The 19481-nt window shown below is 42.2% G+C and overlaps 1 protein-coding gene across 2 annotated transcripts in view; it reads right to left on the minus strand.

Annotated features, from left to right (window-relative positions):
- Positions 1-2541, minus strand: part of BOLL (boule homolog, RNA binding protein) — a 47004-nt gene extending 44463 nt beyond the window's left edge. Inside the window, exon 1 of one of the 2 annotated variants that reach the window (XM_034644413.1) lies at positions 1442-1504. In XM_034644413.1, the coding sequence (XP_034500304.1) occupies positions 1442-1456 (15 nt within the window). In that variant the 5' untranslated portion in view covers positions 1457-1504. Of the gene's footprint in view, positions 1-1441; positions 1505-2436 lie in introns of those variants that run through there. The other variant, XM_034644410.1, reaches the window with a different exon arrangement.
- Positions 2542-19481: the final 16940 nt, after the last annotated feature.

Here is a 19481-nt window from a genome sequence, read left to right on the forward strand (position 1 = left end):
GGGCGGCGCGGGGGGCGGGGGCCCGGCCCCGGGGCCCGAACCCGCCCCCCGGGGGGGGGGGGGGGTTGGGAGGAGCAGGCGACGTCGCCTCGGGCGGCGGGGCGGGCGGGCGCCGCAAGTCAGGGAGCGGCGCGGGCGGGCGGTTTCGGCTGTGGCTGGTGGTCGCCGAGCTGGGCCGTCTGAGGGAGAGAGCGTGCAGCAAGTCGGGGTGGGCGTGTGGTGTGCGGACGAGGACTTGGCTCTGGGGCCACTCTCGCCTGCTTTCGGACGGCTGGGGAGGAGAGCGCGAACGGTTATGCAGAGCACCATGCACGGCACGCCTTCCTCTCTTCTCCCCTTTGGAGAAAAGTCGGCGTCTGGGACGGGTGGGTTTCGAGAGGTTGACGTGACCTCAGGCTTTACTAAGGAGCAAGAGGCCGGTTGAGGGGCGACTTCGGAAGGCTGGTGCAAGGCGAGGAGGGAGGTTTCCAGAGTCAAACTCTGACCCCTCGGGCCTGACGCGCCAAACTCGGGGACTACCGAGAAGCCTCGGACTCCGTGTTGCACCTGTTGCCGCCGTCACTCATTCCCGCCAGTGGGCGGGGCAGCGCGGGCGGCTTGGCTGGGACCCGCAGTGCAGCCCAGTCTGGGCCCCGGCGCCCGCCACAGGCCGGCGCCCCTCGTGGCTCCCGCGGGCCCCTCGCGGCTGAGCACCGCCTGGCCGCAGCAACAGCCTCCGGAGCGGGTCCGCGATGAGGCCACCCGTGCGCCAGAGGGGATGAGCACAGTGCGGCTTGCCTGGAGCGGCTCTGGCCGCTGATAGCCTTGGGATCGTCTTTGAAAGAAGAGTACTTTGTAAAGAATATCTGTAAAAGGTAGCTGNTTTCTAAGACTCCTGCTGTACTATGGGTTGCAACCGCCTCATTTTTCTTACCACTAATCACTTTGCGACATGCTATATAATTTAATTGTGTTTATTGTCTATCACTTTCTACTATAGTGCAATGTTCATACGGGAAGGTATTCTGCCTGCTTTGCTAACTAAGCGTCTGAAGTAGAGCCGGTACATTGGAAGAATTCAATTAACATTTGTTGAACAAATGAATATACGAATGAATAATTTCTTCCTGCTCATGATATCCCAACTATTAGGCCGAGGTTTAAGAATATGATATTAAAATAGCCTAGAAAATATTTTAATGTTAGCAGTGACAAGGCTCAAGCAGAAGTAACATCTAAATTTCTTAGAGAAGGCTAGCGATGCATTGAGTTAAACAATAAGGAAAGCCTCAGATTCCCCTGGCAATAATTTTGTAAATGTATGAAAAGCACTTAGGTAGATGCTGGTATTTGGTTAGAAGTAAGGGTCCTTAGCTTAGCAAAACTTCCAACACTAAATAGCTTATTAAAAATTTCCTCTAAAGTGATGTGCCCTTACTGACTTCTTCCCTTGAGAATTAACCTCGAAATCTATCATCCACTTTGCCAACGACGACAACAGGAAGAGGGCAGGCTAACCGTCGCGGTCACGGCCTCGGCGCTCCTTCCCCTCCGAGGCCAGAAAGTTGAGACACTGGGGGATATGGCCGGGGCGACAACTTCCTCGGGTTCTCTCAGGTCATCGTGAACTTGGGCACTGACACGAGGATCTACCCCCTCCCCACCAAAGTGCGGGAGGGAAAAGAAGGCTAGCCAGCGAGAAATTTTGTCCCGCAATCCCGCCAGCAGCAGTGGCGGGAACCCTCAACGGCACCGACCAGACGTCGGCCTCGAGAGCTGGCAACCCCTCGGCCTGCACGTGGCGCGCGCTGATTGGCTGCCAGCGGGGCGTGGGGCGGGGCACCGCGGCGCCTGCCTCTGCTCCTCAAATCCCTCAGGCCTTCTCTGGCTCCCGCCCCTCCCCCACTGGGCCCTGAGAGGATCCAGCGTGCACCCCGTGTTAGAGTGTCTGGGTCCCCGGTGGGCCACGGTGCCCCTCCCCTCCCCCCAGGTCTCTCAGGCCTTCCGGTCCCCACTGACCAGTCGGGGAGACGCGGCGTCAGCCGCCCTGGCAACCCCTCGCGGTAGGCTGCTAGGCGGAGTCCCGCCAGACAGAGCGTCAAAGACGCCGCCGGGCCCAGTTTCGGCGGGAAAGCTGTTTGTCTAGCCCAGCCCCGCCTGGTGCACAGGACCCACCCACCTACCGACTCTAGAACCCTCCCGGCCTTTTCCGAGCCAGCCTACACCCGGTCCAGGCCCGGTGGTCCCTCCTTCCCGACCCCACTACACGACCCGACTGGGCCTGCAGGCAGGCCGCTCTTCATGGAGGTCGATGGGGCATCCTGTCCACGTTTCTTCCTGACAAAATAGTGGGCCTTTGAGCGCTAGACCTCTCTCTTCCAGCCCCTCAGGAACGGAGCCCACGTTGCTCTTTACCCCTGCTACCCCGGGGCCGGAGGCCCTGACTGCTGTACTCACCGCCCCGGACTCCGTCTCCATCTTCTACGCGCTTCAAAAACCAAGGGAAAGGAACAGAAACCCGAAGTTTGAAAGCACCTTCACACCACGGAAGCAACACCACGTTTCCCGACGGACACTCCCCCTGGCGGCGACGGCGGTAGTGGCAGCTGCAGGGGCGCAGGCTCGGACCCGGGGCCTGGTGGTCGCCGAGCTGGGCCGTCTGAGGGAGAGAGCGTGCAGCAAGTCGGGGTGGGCGTGTGGTGTGCGGACGAGGACTTGGCTCTGGGGCCACTCTCGCCTGCTTTCGGACGGCTGGGGAGGAGAGCGCGAACGGTTATGCAGAGCACCATGCACGGCACGCCTTCCTCTCTTCTCCCCTTTGGAGAAAAGTCGGCGTCTGGGACGGGTGGGTTTCGAGAGGTTGACGTGACCTCAGGCTTTACTAAGGAGCAAGAGGCCGGTTGAGGGGCGACTTCGGAAAGGCTGGTGCAAGGCGAGGAGGGAGGTTTCCAGAGTCAAACTCTGACCCCTCGGGCCTGACGCGCCAAACTCGGGGACTACCGAGAAGCCTCGGACTCCGTGTTGCACCTGTTGCCGCCGTCACTCATTCCCGCCAGTGGGCGGGGCAGCGCGGGCGGCTTGGCTGGGACCCGCAGTGCAGCCCAGTCTGGGCCCCGGCGCCCGCCACAGGCCGGCGCCCCTCGTGGCTCCCGCGGGCCCCTCGCGGCTGAGCACCGCCTGGCCGCAGCAACAGCCTCCGGAGCGGGTCCGCGATGAGGCCACCCGTGCGCCAGAGGGGATGAGCACAGTGCGGCTTGCCTGGAGCGGCTCTGGCCGCTGATAGCCTTGGGATCGTCTTTGAAAGAAGAGTACTTTGTAAAGAATATCTGTAAAAGGTAGCTGCGAATTATATATATCGCCACTATAATACATAAAGTAATATTATTCATACATATAGAATATAATATACTGGAAATATGTAAGTATATAATCAAGTCGTAAATAATGACAACGAAGTAAACTTATGTGATAATGATTATTACAGCCACCATTTATCAAGGGCTCAATCAGATGGAGATTAAGTCCATTTGGTCAAAAGCTAAAGCTATAAGAGATTTAACTGGGGTCTCTCTGACAACAATTCATGAGCTTTTGACATGCATTTTTAAAAAGTTAGCAGCAACAACTGTTAAAAGTTATATTAGTAATAACTTCTGTACTCTCTTATAAAAGTTTGACTTTGGGTTATTTTACTTTTAAGAGAAAGACTTTAAAAATATGCAATATCACTATTAATTTTTAATCTGCTCAAAGATGAGATCTTTATATTATTTACCAAAAATAAATAGGAAACAATTTTTTCATTGGATACAGTTCAACTAAAGCATCCTAGAAGTCATAATACATTTCTGCATGTAATTTAAGCTCATTTCAGGTTTTAGTTTCTGTGGAAAGAGAATACAAACCTTTTCAAATTAATACTCATATTCTAGAGCAGAATAATTTCGCTGTTCAATAACATTAGAACTGATCTTTGGGTGTGTGTGTGTTCTTGTTTTGTTTTGTTTTGTTTCAGGAGTAATGATGGATTTGAGTAGCTATTAGTATCTTCTCTTTTGCCCGTATTTTTTGACTGACAACTTTTATTTTTAAAGAGTGTCTTCACCATAGTAGGTGTTCAGTCTGTGGCACACAAATTAATCAACTCAATTTAGAGAACATTGACTGTATTTCAAGGCCCGTGATGGTAATTCTCTGTTCTGCTTCTCCTTTAATTCTTAAAGCGAAAGGAAATTTTGGTTTTAAAACTTGGGTAAATAATGTAAAAGTATACAGTTCAACTAGTAGACATTTATAGTGTTCCTATTATGTGTAGTACCTAATGCTTTATGTTATAGGAGATAAGATGAACAAGATCAAATCCTCATCTTTAGTTTTTTTCAGACTAGCAGGGGAGAAAGGACTAATTCCTCAAAATAAGAATTATACCTAAATGTGCTTATAATTAATAAGACACAAGCAGAATAGGATAAGTGATATATGAACTGTGATCAAAGATCTTGTAGGAGCACAGAGGACAGCATTGTGGAGCACAATGTCTAGAGCTGAGTAAGGGTATCATCAAGGATGAAATTCTGGTTCGGTGGGAAGGTGGGAGGAAAGATACAGAGCCACTTTCATCTCCCTATCACTAGATTAGGCACATTCTTTTTTAGTCTTCTTAGTTACCATTCTTTCTCTCCCTGGAAATCTGAACCTTACAGAGGTAAAAGTGACTCAGGTAGTTACATTGCTAGTAACTGGTAAATGCAGTTTTCAAAACTTGGTTCTATTTGAATCCATTGCCCATGCAAGGTCACTCTGCCATGTTATTTATAGTGTGGTAATAATGATTTAGAGTTTTATTCTAGAGACCTTTGCAAATAGAGGGCCATTGAAGGTTGTTGAATCAGGAAGTATATAATCAGAACCAAAATTTAGAAAGATAACCTAAGACCAGAGAACAGTTTTTAAAGGACAGAAAACAGAGAATTGAATTAGGAGCATACTACTCTAGTGAAAAATAATGGGGACTTAACAGAAGTGGCAGCTGTGAGAATAAAATACTGGGAAAGGGTTAAGGAGAAACCAGAGAAGAACTGAGGCTCTTGGATGTGGTGATGATGGGGAGGGATTGGTGAGGAGGGTTCAGAAGTCTCAAGTTTTAAATCCTGGAGATGTCATTGACAAAGATAAATATAAAAGTGGCAACACATAACAAATTGCAAACCTGATATCCCATTTGTTTATATATTGTGCTAGCATTCAAATGTTTCTCATCTTTTTCCTTCACACAGTTGGTTAAGAGCATAGTTCTCGTTTCAGGGATTTACCCAAAACTGCCTCTTGGTTGCGTTCCCTTACTGGTAGTTCTTCCATTACTGCTCCTTGAGTTTCCTAGACTGATTCTAACTCCTAATATCCACTTTAGGCAGTCCTTTTCTCAATAACCCTTTGGATGTGTTCTCTAGCTTATAGACCTAGATAACCATTTATGGGCCTCCTATGGACCAGACTTGACTTTACAGGAGGGGATATGGCAGTGATTAAAACCTGGTTCTTGCTCTCCAGCAGCCTGTTGTCTAGTGCAAGAAGGAGCTAAGTAAATAGAAAGTTTATACACTCAGTGTGCTAAGTGTAGCAGAAGAGTTGCCAGGTGCAGAGACAGCACAGATCAGGGAGTGACTTGGTATATAAAACAACATGAAAGGACATGTTTAGAAGATGCCTCTGCTTCCATTTTATTTCTCTCTTGTTCCCATGTCTATTAACCTATTGTATTTTGGAGGATGATTAGGTGCTTTCTTCTTCTCTATGATGGTTGGATATTTGAAACAGGAGAGGTGAGGGATAGGAGTTTTAAAAATCTGTCTTAAGGAGCAGAGAGTCCAGTCGAGATTTCCTTTTCCGTTAAGAATGTAATACTTAAATTTAGAGACATGTTACAGAGATGATCTAGACTGAACAGTAAATGATCTCTTGGAAAATTCCTTATAAAATTGTTTTATTTGCTTATGCTGTTTATTTTGAGCAACCACTTAGATGCAGGAGTATACAATAAAGAACTGCCTGTGCAGCGTAAGATAGGACCTCGGTAAATATTTATAGAATAGAGACTAAATGAACAGGCAACCCTCACCCCACCCTCCATTTTATCCCTATTACCATTTTACTCTTACTTCTGGAATAAGAATGAAAAACAGTCATCATCAGAGAATCTTTTTTTGATTCACTTACACAAATATGGTTTAATAATTATACACATGTTTTCAGTTGCTTTTCAGGGGAAGACCTTGTGTTTGGAACATCCCACCTGCAAAATCCTTTGAACATTCACAGATATTTCCTTAGGAGCAAATAATGCCACTATATAAAAAAATAAGACCTGTTCAGCAAGACTTCAGTGCAAGAATGATTGCCCAGAGCATATTGTCCACTTGTAGACTCAGTCCTGCAGTGTTTGCCTTGGCTTGGCCCTTTATTTTACTCTTACCTGCTTTCACCTTCTGACCACCAACGGCTGTTTTCTTTCTTTTTTTTTTAAAGATTTATTTATTTATTTGAGGGGCACCTGGGTGGCTCAGTTGTTAAGCATCTGCCTTCGGCTCAGGGAGTGATCCCTGGGGGTCCTGGGATCGAGCCCCACATTGGGTTCCCTGCTCTGCTGGGAGCCTGCTTCTTCCTCTCCCACCCCCCCCGTTTGTGTTCCCTCTCTCACTGGCTGTCTCTCTCTCTGTCAAATAAATAAATTTATTTATTTATTTATAAATAAATATTTATATGTAATATTTAAACAATATTAATATTATTTAAATAATATATATAAATATATTATATATTTATATATTAAATAATATTATTTAAATAACAATAAATATTTACTTATTTAAATATATATTTATTTATATATAAATTATTTATATTAAATAAATAAATAACATTTATATATACATAAATACATATTTATTTAAATATGTTTATATATTAAATAATATTTAAATAATAAATATTTGTTTATAAATAAATAAATTTATTTATTTGACAGAGAGAGAGTGAGAGAGAGCATGAGCAGAGGGAGGGCCAGAGGGAGAAGCAGACTCCCCACTAAGCAGGAGCGTCTGTGTCGGGGCTTGATCCCAGGACCCTGGGATCATGACCTGAGCTCAAAGCAGACACTTAATCGACTGAGCCACCCAGGCACCCCTTCACACATTTTTTTTTTTAAAAGATTTTTAAATTTATACAACTGCTGTTTTTTTTTTTTTTTTAAAGATTTTATTTATTTATTTGACAGAGATAGAGACAGCCAGCGAGAGAGTGAACACAAGCAGGGGGAGTGGGAGAGGAAGAAGCAGGCTCACAGCAGAGGAGCCTGATGTGGGGCTCGATCCCACAACGCCCGGGATCACGCCCTGAGCGGAAGGCAGACGCTTAACCACTGTGCCACCCAGGTGCCCCTACAACTGCTGTTTTTTTAACCTCTTTCCATTCTTATCTCATCTTTAGATATGATCCGTCTGGGAGGAAAAAGTTATCCTTGACCCTCTTAGAGTCCCTGGCTGGGTCTCAAAATTAAAATAACAAAGATTAACAGGAGAAAAGCATCCAAATTTTACTGAATTTTTACATGTACATGGGGGCATTCATAAGGGAATGAAGAGCTAAGAACTGATCAGAGTAGGAAGCTTTTATACCTTTTAGGCAAAGAAACAATAAATTTATGAGTAATTGACAGGATGAAGGAGTTTAGGCTAAGAGATAGTAAATGGTGAAGAAGTAACTAGGAAGATAAGGGTTAGTTTAATAAGATTAGTTTGCAGATTCCTCTGGTGACCTGTCTTGGGGTTGATAAGAGTCTGTCTCAGGTAAAAGAATTTATTGCCTGCTTTTAGGCACAAAAGGGGGAGCTTTTGCTGTGTTTACTGCTTCTTCATTGCCTTCAACTCAAAATAATTAGTAGGTCAAAGAGGCACATTTTGGGGTGACATATTCTGGTTTCCTTCAGATGCATGAGGTATTTTTGGGTACTGTAATGAACCTTTTAATTTATGTTTCTCCCACCTATAGACATCTTGGCAATAGTTCATGTTCCTAGTGTTCTCCTATCCATGACGTTTCAAACATCTTTGTGTAAATATTTAATTGTCACTTGTCCTCTACTCCAGCAACTATGTTGTTTTTGAGTAGTGGGCAATTGTTGCCTTGGTGCACTCTGATCTTTCAAATCTAAAAAAGGCCACCATGCAGTGTTGCATAGATTACTCAATACATAAGGATGTCTGGTCAAAGGAGCTAGTAGGATGAAATCCAGCCCTTACTGCTCCACTCAAGAACTATGTAGCCACAGGCCCCTCCATTCAATGGGAGTGCATTTTTCTAATTCATAAAAAGATGCTGAATGGGCCACTGGCAACCCTGCCTAAACATAGCTTCCTGCACTGTAAGATGGTGTCAAGAACCCTCGTTTATGTTCATCATGTTTTACTATCATATTCTCAGACATCAGTAACTGTTTTACATTTGGAAGAATATTCATCTTGGTGAATGTTCCAAGTGGGTTCCTCAGGAAACAGACTCTGAGATTTGCATGTAGAAATTTTGGAGAATCAGAGTTTGGGAAGAGTACCTGAGAAGAGTGAGGGAAGCAGGACTGGGCAGAGCAAGCTGAATTGTGATTTTTGCAACAATCTCAGCAATCCTAGGATGACCTGCAGAGTTGTCCCTAGAGACTAGGGTCCCTTCCTCCTCCGCCATACTCTCTATCCTCATCCACCCATCTATAGACATTGGGTGCAGGCTGCTCCCAGACAGGAGTCTGGACTTTGGACAAGATGACTCTCTTTGGCTGAGGGCAATTTCTGGAGAGGAACTTAGCTGAGAACAGCCCACATTCCCAGCATCTGGTGGAACAATGGCTCGGTCCTGAAGGGAATTTGGGCCAACCACAGCATATACAAAATTGAGTTCATAACCATCGAGTGACTTTTTCTCTACAATAGGATTAAACAGGTTGAATTTAGTTTGCTTTTGATTGAAGGAAAACATGACAAAAACAGAATAACCCATTTAGCCCTCCCCCCCACCTCCCTCCATCAACCCTTAGTTTCTTCTCTATCGTGAAGTGTCTCTTATGGTTTGCTTCTGTCTCTCCTTTTTTTCCCTCCTTCCCATATGTTCATCTGTTTTGTTTCCTAAATTCCACAGATGAGTGAAATCATATGGTATTTGTCTTTCTCTGACTAACTTATTTCACTTAGCATAATATATTCTAGCTCTATCCATCTTGCAAATGGCAAGAGTTCATTCTTTTGATGGCTGACTAATATTCCATTGCATTTATATACCACATCTCCTTTATCCATTCATCAGTCGAAGGACATTTAGGCTCTTTCCATAGTTTGGCTATTGTTTTGTTTGTTTGTTTGTTTGTTTGTTTAAGTAGGCTCCATGCCCAGTGTGGAGCCCAATGCAGGGTTTGAACTCACAGACCCTGAGATCAAGAATCAGACTTTTTTTTTCTTTTTTAAGATTTATTTATTTGAGAGAGAGAGAGAGAGCAAGCAAGTGCATGAGTACATGTGACAAGGGGGTGTGGCAGAGGGAAAGGGAGAAAATCTCAAGCAGACTCCATGCCCAGCATGGAGCCCAACTCAGGGCTTAATCTCACGACCCTGAGATCATGACCCGAGCCAAAATCAAGTCAGACACTTAATTGACTGAGTCATCCAGGTGCTCCTAGTTTGGCTATTGTTGATGATGCTAGAAACATCAGAGTGCATGTACCCCTTTGAATCTGTATTTTTGTATTCTTTGGGTAAATACCTAGTAGTGCAATTGCTGGATTGTAGGGCAGTTCTATTTTTAACTTTTTGAGGGTAGTTAGCCATTATAAAGATTTATATACATTTGAAAAGGACAGAGAAAAAATTCTGAAAAAAAAAAAAAGGAGATGGGAGAAGTCTTTTTCCTTATTTCTCCCAAGGAGAATTAAGCCTCTTATTTTTAGTCTGTATTTGCCCTTAAATTATACATCTTAATCTGTTTAAGGTTGGAACTCCTTGAAGCACTGAAAAATTTTAGAAGCAATCAAAATTCAAAGTCATTATTTATAATCTGGAGTAGGAAGAGAAGTGAAACAGCTAGAAAGGAAGCCAGGGATTTAGACAAGAGCCATAGCCACATGTGCCAAAAAGCCTAGACCTTATTCAGCTGGTAGTGGGAAGCCAATAAAGCTTCATAGCGGGGAGTCAGACTTGTATTTTAGGTAAAGCCCTCTAGTTACAATGTGGAAGGAGTATGGACATTAGAACATGCCACAAGGTCACTAAAATCAAATTCATATGGTGTTGAATCAGAATAGATAACCCAAAAATGACAGGAGGAATAATTCAATTCAGTGAGAAAAGAGTAGATTATTTTATGAGGAAAATAAAAGCAGCCCACCATCTTATTTAAAAAATTTTATATAAATGCTTGTGTGCACATATAAACTAAATTCAAAAATAAAGTATAGAAAGACCAAATAAATGTTAGAAAAAAATCTTGCAAGAAAAGGTAGGAGATTACATGTACAACCTAGGGGTTGGAAAGTGCTTCTTAAGCCTGAAAAGAAGAGATACATATTTGATTATATGAAAGTTAATAGATTATATAGGCAACAGAAAGCATAAAATCAATAAACAATAGTCTGGAAAAATACTAAAGCTGATGACATAATAAGGATAACATCTATGATATACTGGCTGGGTTCTCTGAGAAGCATGTGGTGTTAGAGGTGAAAGATTTATTGGAAAGTAACACGTGGAGGAAAAAGGGAGAAGCAAGATTGGGCAGAAGGAGTTCAGATACAGACATGACAAAAATCTCAACCACCCCAAGGGGCAGCTGGGACAATGATTGCCTGTTGGAGGAGTCCTGTCATGGTGGAAATGGCTAGGGCCCATTGACTAGAGATTGCCCAGAGAAGAGAAGAGCTTGCCCTTAGCTATCAACACGTCACTCAATCACTGGCAAGGGGCTACCCCAAGAAGAACATGACCTTGGTTCAAAAGTTGAGGTGAACCCTGAGTAACTAAACAGCTGAAGGCTGTCAGTCAACCATATGCCTTGAAGCTGGAGAGTGAGTGTTTTGCTGAAGCAGAATTTGAGTGTGGCATCTCTGTGTTTGCTATAGAACTCTTACAAACTAAGAGGAAAAAGGCATCCAGTCCAATGGAAAATTACTCAAGGCATGTGTGTAGACAGTTTACTGAAGACTGAGTCCAAATGACCCAGAAACATTTGAAATGGTGCTTTGTAATCTGGAAAGTGAAATTAATATAACAATGGAATCTAACTTTATACCTATAAGATAGGCAGAAATTATTGAGAGCTACAATACCTAATAAGGTAAAACGTGAAATGTTGTGATTCTTTGTAAATCCATCTAGCATTATCTATTAAAATTAAAAAGATATACATCCTTGGACCCCAAAATTCGACTCTTGTGAATTTGTCATATGGAAATTAAACAACTGGTTCATAAAAATATGTGTGTGAAAATGATAATTACAATGCTGTTTGTAGTGGTGAAAAACTAGAAATAAATTGAATACCCCAAATAGAGCAATGCCTAAATGAATTATGATATATCCATACCATGGAATATTTGGAGTTATTAAAAGAACAAATTAGTAGATGTTGCAGAAAAGGTGGGGATTCTTACTAGGTATTGTTGAGTGAGAAAAGGAAGATGTAGAATAGTATGTATAAAATATGTCCGCCCACCTCTTCTTTTTTTTAGTAAATCAAATAATGACAAACACACTTTTTCTTTCTCTACACATGTGCATGCACACATAAGTATGTACACCAAAGCTGAAAAGATGCTTTAACCTGGCAACTCAGGTTGTTAATTTGAGTTACCTTGCAAGGAGTGGGAGGGTTGATGTGGGTGGAGGAGGAGAGAAATGTTCAAGACAGGTAAAAGAAAAAATTATACTAAAAGAAGCATGCATTGATCACACTTATGCTGTCATTTCTAAACCTAACAAGAAAGGCAGAAACAGGCTTACATAGCTTATAGGAGAGAAATAAATGAGAAAAAAAATATATCACAGAAATAGAAATAACTATACACAATTTCTGGATATCCAAAATTTTTTAGTTTTTACTAGTTTAATAGGTGCCAGGAATGTTTATTTGCTATATAAATCAAGTAGTGTCTGGCCATATGGACCAGTAGCATGGTTGTAGAAAGCATAGGGCTTTCAGTAAACTTATGTATCTGTATCAGTTAGGAGAGACTTGGTTATACTACAGTAACAGAGGACCCCAAATCTAAGAGGCTTACTACAGAGGTTGCTTTCTTGCTCATGTTACACATCCATTGTAGATTGGCTTGAGCTCTGCCCCTTACCATTTTCACTTAGGATCTAGCCTGTATATGGTGGCCAATTAATCCTGTGGCAGAGAAAAATGAGATCATGGCTAAGCGTACACTGGCTTTTGAAGCTTCCATTCAGAAGGGGTTTTCCCTCATCTTTATAGCTAAAGCAAATAACATGACTGAGCCTGCTGTTAACCAGTTGAGGAGGCATAAACCCTTCCACGGGGAGGATTAGTGAGCATCCCCATGAGTATGAAGATTGTCTTTAAAACAGAGTGTTAATGAAATATTTCCATGTGAGTCATACCTAATGGATATCATTAATGAGTGGTGAGTACAAAGAATTAAGATGAGAAATAAGAGGGGTGCCTGGGTGGCTCAGTCAGTTGAGTATCTGGCTTTTGATTTTGGCTGAGGTCATGGTCTCAGGGTCCTGGAACTGAGCACTGAATAGGGCTCCACGGCCTTGGGGAGTCTGCTGGAGGATTCTCTCTCCTTTCCCTCTGCCCCTTACCCCACTCTCTCTTTCTAAAATGGATAAATAAATCTTTAAAAAAAAAAGATGAGAAATAAGAGGGGTGGCTGTTTGGCTCAGTTGGAAGAGCTTGCGCCTCTTGATCTCAGGGTCGTGAGTTCAAGCTCCACCTTGGGTGTAGAGATTACTAAGTAAGTCAATCAATCAATCAGTCAATCAATGTTAAGATGAGAAATAAGAGAAAATACTTTTTTTCTAATTAAATGCTATTTTTTCTCATTCACTGGGTGTATACAGATAAGTACTCCTTTTGACTTTAGTTTCAGTCACAGATCACACACCATTCTTTACATTTTCAGAAAACAAACAAAAACCTGTTTAATCCATATTTCGAAGATAGGAAAAATTAAGGCATATGGAAAAGGTAAGATTCTATTTTTTCACATATTTTATTTTTCTGAAGTTTAGAATTTATAGCAGTATGTTTATGAGAAATATAACACCTATCAAAAATCAGAAAAATAGTCTTTCCTTTAGAAACGATAGTCTAAAAATAATGATGTTACGTATTTTTTCCCTTGATTTTAAGTATGGCTCATAAGGAACCTTCCAAATAAATTAATTCTATATGCAGTTACCGGTTTAGTTACTAAAATCCCGTTTTGGTTAGGAAAAAATTTAAAGAAAGCTCTATAGCCTCTCATTACACTAAATGTAGTATTGTACAATGTTGTTATTATCCTACTTCACAGTTTAAGTTAAATTTCAGTTCTTGGCTGCTGCTTAACATTTTAGATGATTCCTGCAACAGGCCTTTATCACCCCTAATCTTTCAAAAACAATTGTGACATCATCTGAAGTTTCCCCAGTACATTTTATATAGAACAGAGAATGGCAAACATCCCAAGTGCAGTTCAGCAGCTGTTGCTCCTCTACTGTGGATAAGGAAAGAAGTAGTTGTCTCCATGGTGACCTATATGAGTCAGTGAGGGTGGGAACTGGGGGATTCTCACAGGGGTTAATGACCGAGGAAATGCTAGCCATCCAGTTTTCACTAGACATTTGGCCTCAAATGGATTTTTTTTTTAAAGGACTCACTTTTTATGGCTTTTCATTTTGGAAAGCAGATAAACCTGCATCATGCTTAATGAAAGAGCTATGTACCTGAAAACTTATGGGGAACTAAAAATGCCTTACAGAAGAGACCATACTTTACTCTCTCTTTTTTTTTAAGATTTTATTTATTATTTATTTGACAGAGATAGAGACAGCCAGAGAGAGAGGGAACACAAGCAGGGGAAAAGGGAGAGGAAGAAGCAGGCTCCCAGTGGAGGAGCCTGATGCAGGGCTTGATCCCATAACACCAAGATCACGCCCTGAGCCGAAGGCAGATTCTTAATGACTGAGCCACCCAGGTGCCCCCATACTTTACTCTTATGTTATACTTTTATTTAGAACATGCATTACAATTTTGTGTTTATTTAAATATTGCACTCTGCTTCTTCCTCCCAAAAGATTTGAGGTAGAATGCAACAAAGGCCTATCAATAAGGTTAACAAAATAAATATAAGACTGATACATTATGACCAAAGGGAATGCATTAGGAAAAGAAATATCACTCTTCATTTTCTTCCAATGGGTCCTAAGATGCTAAAAAAACATTAATAAACCTTATGTCTTGGCATAAATTGGAGGAAAACCCCCTACCACATGCAGATGAATTAGATTTGGGGTATGTACCTGGATGGGGAGAGGAAGAGGAACCAAACTTATATTTACTCCTGCATTTCAAATGGCAGGCATTGGGAGTGTTTCATTTGAAGAGGTTTCTATTATAACTTCATACCTGGAAAAGGTCCAAGTAGTCAAATAAAATAGAGAAAGAACAGAAACAAGTTTTCATGTGGGCCTCATTGGTGCCATTCCAGTGGTAGTTTTCATAAATGCCTCTGTGGTTTCTGTATTGGTGTGGACCATAATGATGACAGGAGCTCCATCTTCAGGATCCATGTCAAAGTCAGTTAATACACAGAAAATAAATCAACACTGACTGCCTATTTTATTATTATTTTTTTAAACACTGCTTATTTTAAAAGACATTTGCCTTGCACATACAGACTGTTCCCAAATGATTGGCCTGGGGCTCCTAATCCTGTATCTTAGCATTGGGGTCTACCCGAGAGGGCAGTGTTAATGGACAGACACCCAGGCATCCTGCTTTCCTGCTGCTAGTAGAGGTTTCCCAACATGGGAAAGAAGCAGCAGCCTTCGGACATTGAAGAACATTGGCTGTAATTAAAGATTTCTTAAATGTACTGCCTTTCAGTACTTTGAGAATTTATTAACCTGGGGAATCTAGATCTATTCTAAACACTTTGTAACTTCTCATTTTTGTAGGACCACTATCATGGTGCGGATTACCTGTACCTTTAAATAAAATTAGTTGACTTTTATGTTTTAGTTACTGAAATTTCCTACTTAATTGCTAACATAAGGGACAAAAGAACACCTTTGAAGAAAAAAACCCTTGAATTTTAAGAGGGGATATTTAGTTTTGCTTATCTTTAATTGCCTTTGTATATATTTATTCTACTATAGTATTTATACTACAAATTACCCTACAAATTGTTTTCTTGAGATAGCAAATCGAAATGATTACTATGTGTATTGGAGTGTGTTATGACTGAATATAAGGATATATATGATTCAATTGAAAATGCCATATTCCTGTTCAATGCATCTTAGAACTTACCAGAAGAACTGACTTTAATATCCTTTCTTATACATATGTGAACAAGAGGATAAATGTGTTTCCTCACACTGATAAATCTGTCAGCTTCACACTCTATCATGATGACATAGAGGTAATGCTGATGTTAAGAGGAGAGGTTGTCGTGCCGAATGTGAGTGGTCTCAGACCTATAGGAGTGGCTCTTTGGAATAGGTGAAGTCTCCAGGACTTCAGTGGACTTGCACCCTATGACAGCCTCATGTAGCTGGAAGAGCACAAGCTTCGAAGTGGCTGACTGGGACAGTCAAATCCTGTTTCCATCGCTTCCTTTTGGCTCCAACTCTGAGCAAACTCATTGACCCTTTTGATCCTTCGTTTCCTGTAAAGTGGAGTTTTCTGTAAAGTGGAGATCAGAATACTTCATAGAGGATTATCTGGTGTATAGAAAGCAGTTATCAGTTCTCTTCCCCAACTGTGATTTCCTGGCAGAGTATGGAAAGTCTTAATATTCTCACAGGATTTTCTTGGGCCCAGCGTTCTGGGATGACTTCCCTAGGATGGAAGAACAACATTGACATATCTGGTCACTGATTCTGGGCTAGGTGTTTTCAGGTTTGCTGGACCTGGTTAGGTTCCAATCAGTTGGCTTTCAGTCTAATTCTTAATTTCAAGTTATTCCACTTTATAAGCTTCCTTCTACTTTTGCAACTGCCTGCTTTGGGTCTGTTCTGATTTCCGCTCTAGGATGGAATTCTAGGATCCCAGATAAGAAGTCCTATAGGGTGGGCAGTGACAGAGCCATTTAAAAAAAAAAATCAGAAGTGGTTTTTTATTCAATCAGAGGACTGCAAAGGTGAAGATTCTGTCCACAGATACTTATTGAGGACCTACTCTATGCCAGGCATGGTTCTGAGAGCTGGAGGTAAAGCAATGAACAAGGTCTTTTGCACATGGAGATTATATTCTCCATTTTAATGGGGCAGAGATAGGAGGTCAGTAAGACAGAATATATAAACAATTTCATGGACAAGACAGTTTATTCATAGTGATAAAATCCTATGAGAAAGCAAAGCAGAATAATATGAATAATGAGTAACATGGCATGTGTGTGGGTTGAAGGAGCAACTTGAGATTTGTGATCAAAGAAGACCTTTCAGTGGTGGTTACATTTGAATCACTAATTCATTACTTTTATTCACATTCTTTTCCTTTCCCCCCACCTCAGCTTCTAATTTGCCAATCAAGTGATTGCTGCTTTATTTGGTGAAAGGTTGAGAGGCAAGAATTGTGGGTGATATTAATTTGGAAAGGGGGGATTATTAATGGAGGGGTAGGAATATGCCTATAGCTGCTGACTTAACCAAATCTGGTTAAATATTTCAGTCTTGGGAGTGGGGCCAGAGTAGAATCTGTCCCCAGGTAGGAGAAGATTCAGTGGGTGGCTTTTTTGTTTTTTTAAACTGCAAATATGAGTATCACGAAAAGCTTACTGAGCTTATGCTAGAAGGTAATAGTATGAAAGACTTGTTCGATTAGGGTCCAACCATTTTCTCAAAGCAGAATAAATTACATAATAGCCTTTATGAACAGAGGCTCAGAACAAAGGATTTAGTACTAAGTGTGTATGTGTGTGCATGTGTGTGTGTGTGTGAGTGTGTGAGTGAGAGAGTGAGAGAGAGAGAGAAGCTGAGACTGTGTGTGTGTGTGTGTTTGCCTTCACATGAGGGTGAGAGAGAAGGCTGCTAAGGGAGGGAAGAGATAAAAGTCCAACTGGATAGCATCTAGTTGAAACAAAAAAAATTTGTACACTTATATACTATACTTTCTGGCAGCTGCTTTTCTTCTTTTGCTGCTGCTGTTTCTTTTTTGAAGATCATTGACCTTAAATGTTAGTAAGGTGACACTAATTTAATACTTTAAAAAACAAATTATTATCAGAATTGTATATACAAACCTGTAGGACGGTCTTGGGTAGATAATATTAATACTGGAAAACAAGATAATGAGTAAGATAACTGCCATTTACATTTCTTGGGGGACAACCCAAGAATGGAACTTTTATGAGGGTAACAAAGAAAAATGAAACTCTGAAAGTAACCATATAAAGACAAAAGTAAAACATAGTAATAGTTGAAAATCAAAGAAAAAAAATGATAGCCTAAAATAGGTTATATTTGTGAGGATAGCAAGTAAAGATATTTCCTGTACAAGAGAGGTAAGGATCCCTGAACTAATTAGTGGAGATGAAGGACATGTATGGCGGTTTTAAGTCTGTGGGCCCTTTTACTTTCTAATAAAGACAGGTCACTTGAAAAGGAAACTTTAACTGAGTTTTCCCTTCCTGTCTTTTACATATGAGAATGAAAGAAGACAGCATTTGCTATTACAGATGCAGTTCTTAGAATCCCACTAGAGGGTGGTGTTGGTTCTAAAACCAGAGGTTGCCAATCTACAGTACATTCATTACTGGGCTGCATTTATATTTGAAGAAAAGGTAAACTTGAGCTTTCTCACTCTTACCTAAAAGTTGCTAAATGTCAAGTCTGAAACCTCCCAAGGGAGCTTATCTAGTTTGGACTGCTTGTAGCCCCAGAGGAGAGAGATAAAGTAGTTGAGATTACAGGAGGAGTTAAGTGGCAGATTCTAATTTCAGCTTCTGCACTAAGTAGTAGACAAGAAACTAAAGCTTCCCAGGCCTTCATCTCATCTGTAAAATAAAAAGGCTGCCCTAGATGATCCCTTAATCTCCTTGCATCTCTAATATTCTGAAATTCTAACAAATTCTGGGTCTAAAAGGCTGAAGAGTTTCTGATGTTCTTGGCCAGCCAAAGGAACAGGTATCATCTCAAAGGATCAAATTATTGACAATTAAAATATAATTAATGCTATAAATAAAGCTTAATATAGATTTGGATATTAAAAAGCCTTTAAACCAAATCATTATCTTCTGTCTTACTAGGGACCCTCACAGCCATCTTTTACATCTCCTGAGCATTCTGTGGTAAATTTCAGTGACACTGCATTATCTAAAGATACCTCTCTTCTTGGTTGCTAACTTGCTGGAAACGAGCAAAGTATATTTATATAGGATTATCTAGAGATAGGAGGTTGAACCATTATCAAATGGGGATGTTTTAGGACAGACTAAATCCCCCACGTCATCTTGAACTTAACCAGCTTCCATCATTGCTTTGCTAGGAGTCACTCTCCAGAGGGATTTAGTTGGTTTAGTTGCCTATTACCCTCACCTCTTTTATCTGATTCCCTTTCCTTGTTATGTTTATTCACATTGTAGAATGAACCAAAGATCATTTTACGAAACCTGAATCAAATTATTCAGCTCCAGGGCCGTAGTAGTAAATCCTAGTTTATCTCCACATGGACTTGACTTCAAAGGATCTGTGTGAGAGCCTGGAAACCCCTGATGGTGCGAAGCTGCGCTCTGTCACCTCAAACACTTTGACAGGAGGGCTCCACACCCCCTTTCCTCCAAATTGCTTTGCTTTGCCAAAGGTTTCCTCCCTCGCCCCCTCCCCCACCCCTGGATTGTGTTGCGTCTTCAGGCCCATTTCGAATATCTAAACTTCCTAAAACGTACACGGAGCGCCTGCGGGTGCGCACACGCGCGCGCGCTCACACCTTCGCTCGAGTACACGAGCCGGGCTGGGCCGGCTCCCAGTTACAGAGCACATTCTTCCATTCTTCGCGCTCGGGCACACCCCTTCGCAGTGGGGATTGGTCGGCCGACCCCTCCTCGGCGACGCTAGGCTCCTAAGAGGCTCAGACGCCTGCCAATCCCTACGGGCTGTCAAAACAAGTCTTCCCTCCCTGTCACAACAGAGCGGAGTGGAGGCCGCCGCCGCCGCACTTCCTGGGGCTGCTGCGCCGCCGTCCGCGGGCGTGGCGGGTGCGACCGGCCGCGGGCGTCCGGCTCCGGCCCCCCTCAGGCC

The sequence above is a fragment of the Ailuropoda melanoleuca genome, chromosome 2 (genome assembly GCF_002007445.2).
Source record: "Ailuropoda melanoleuca isolate Jingjing chromosome 2, ASM200744v2, whole genome shotgun sequence".
Classification (NCBI taxonomy): domain Eukaryota; kingdom Metazoa; phylum Chordata; class Mammalia; order Carnivora; family Ursidae; genus Ailuropoda; species Ailuropoda melanoleuca.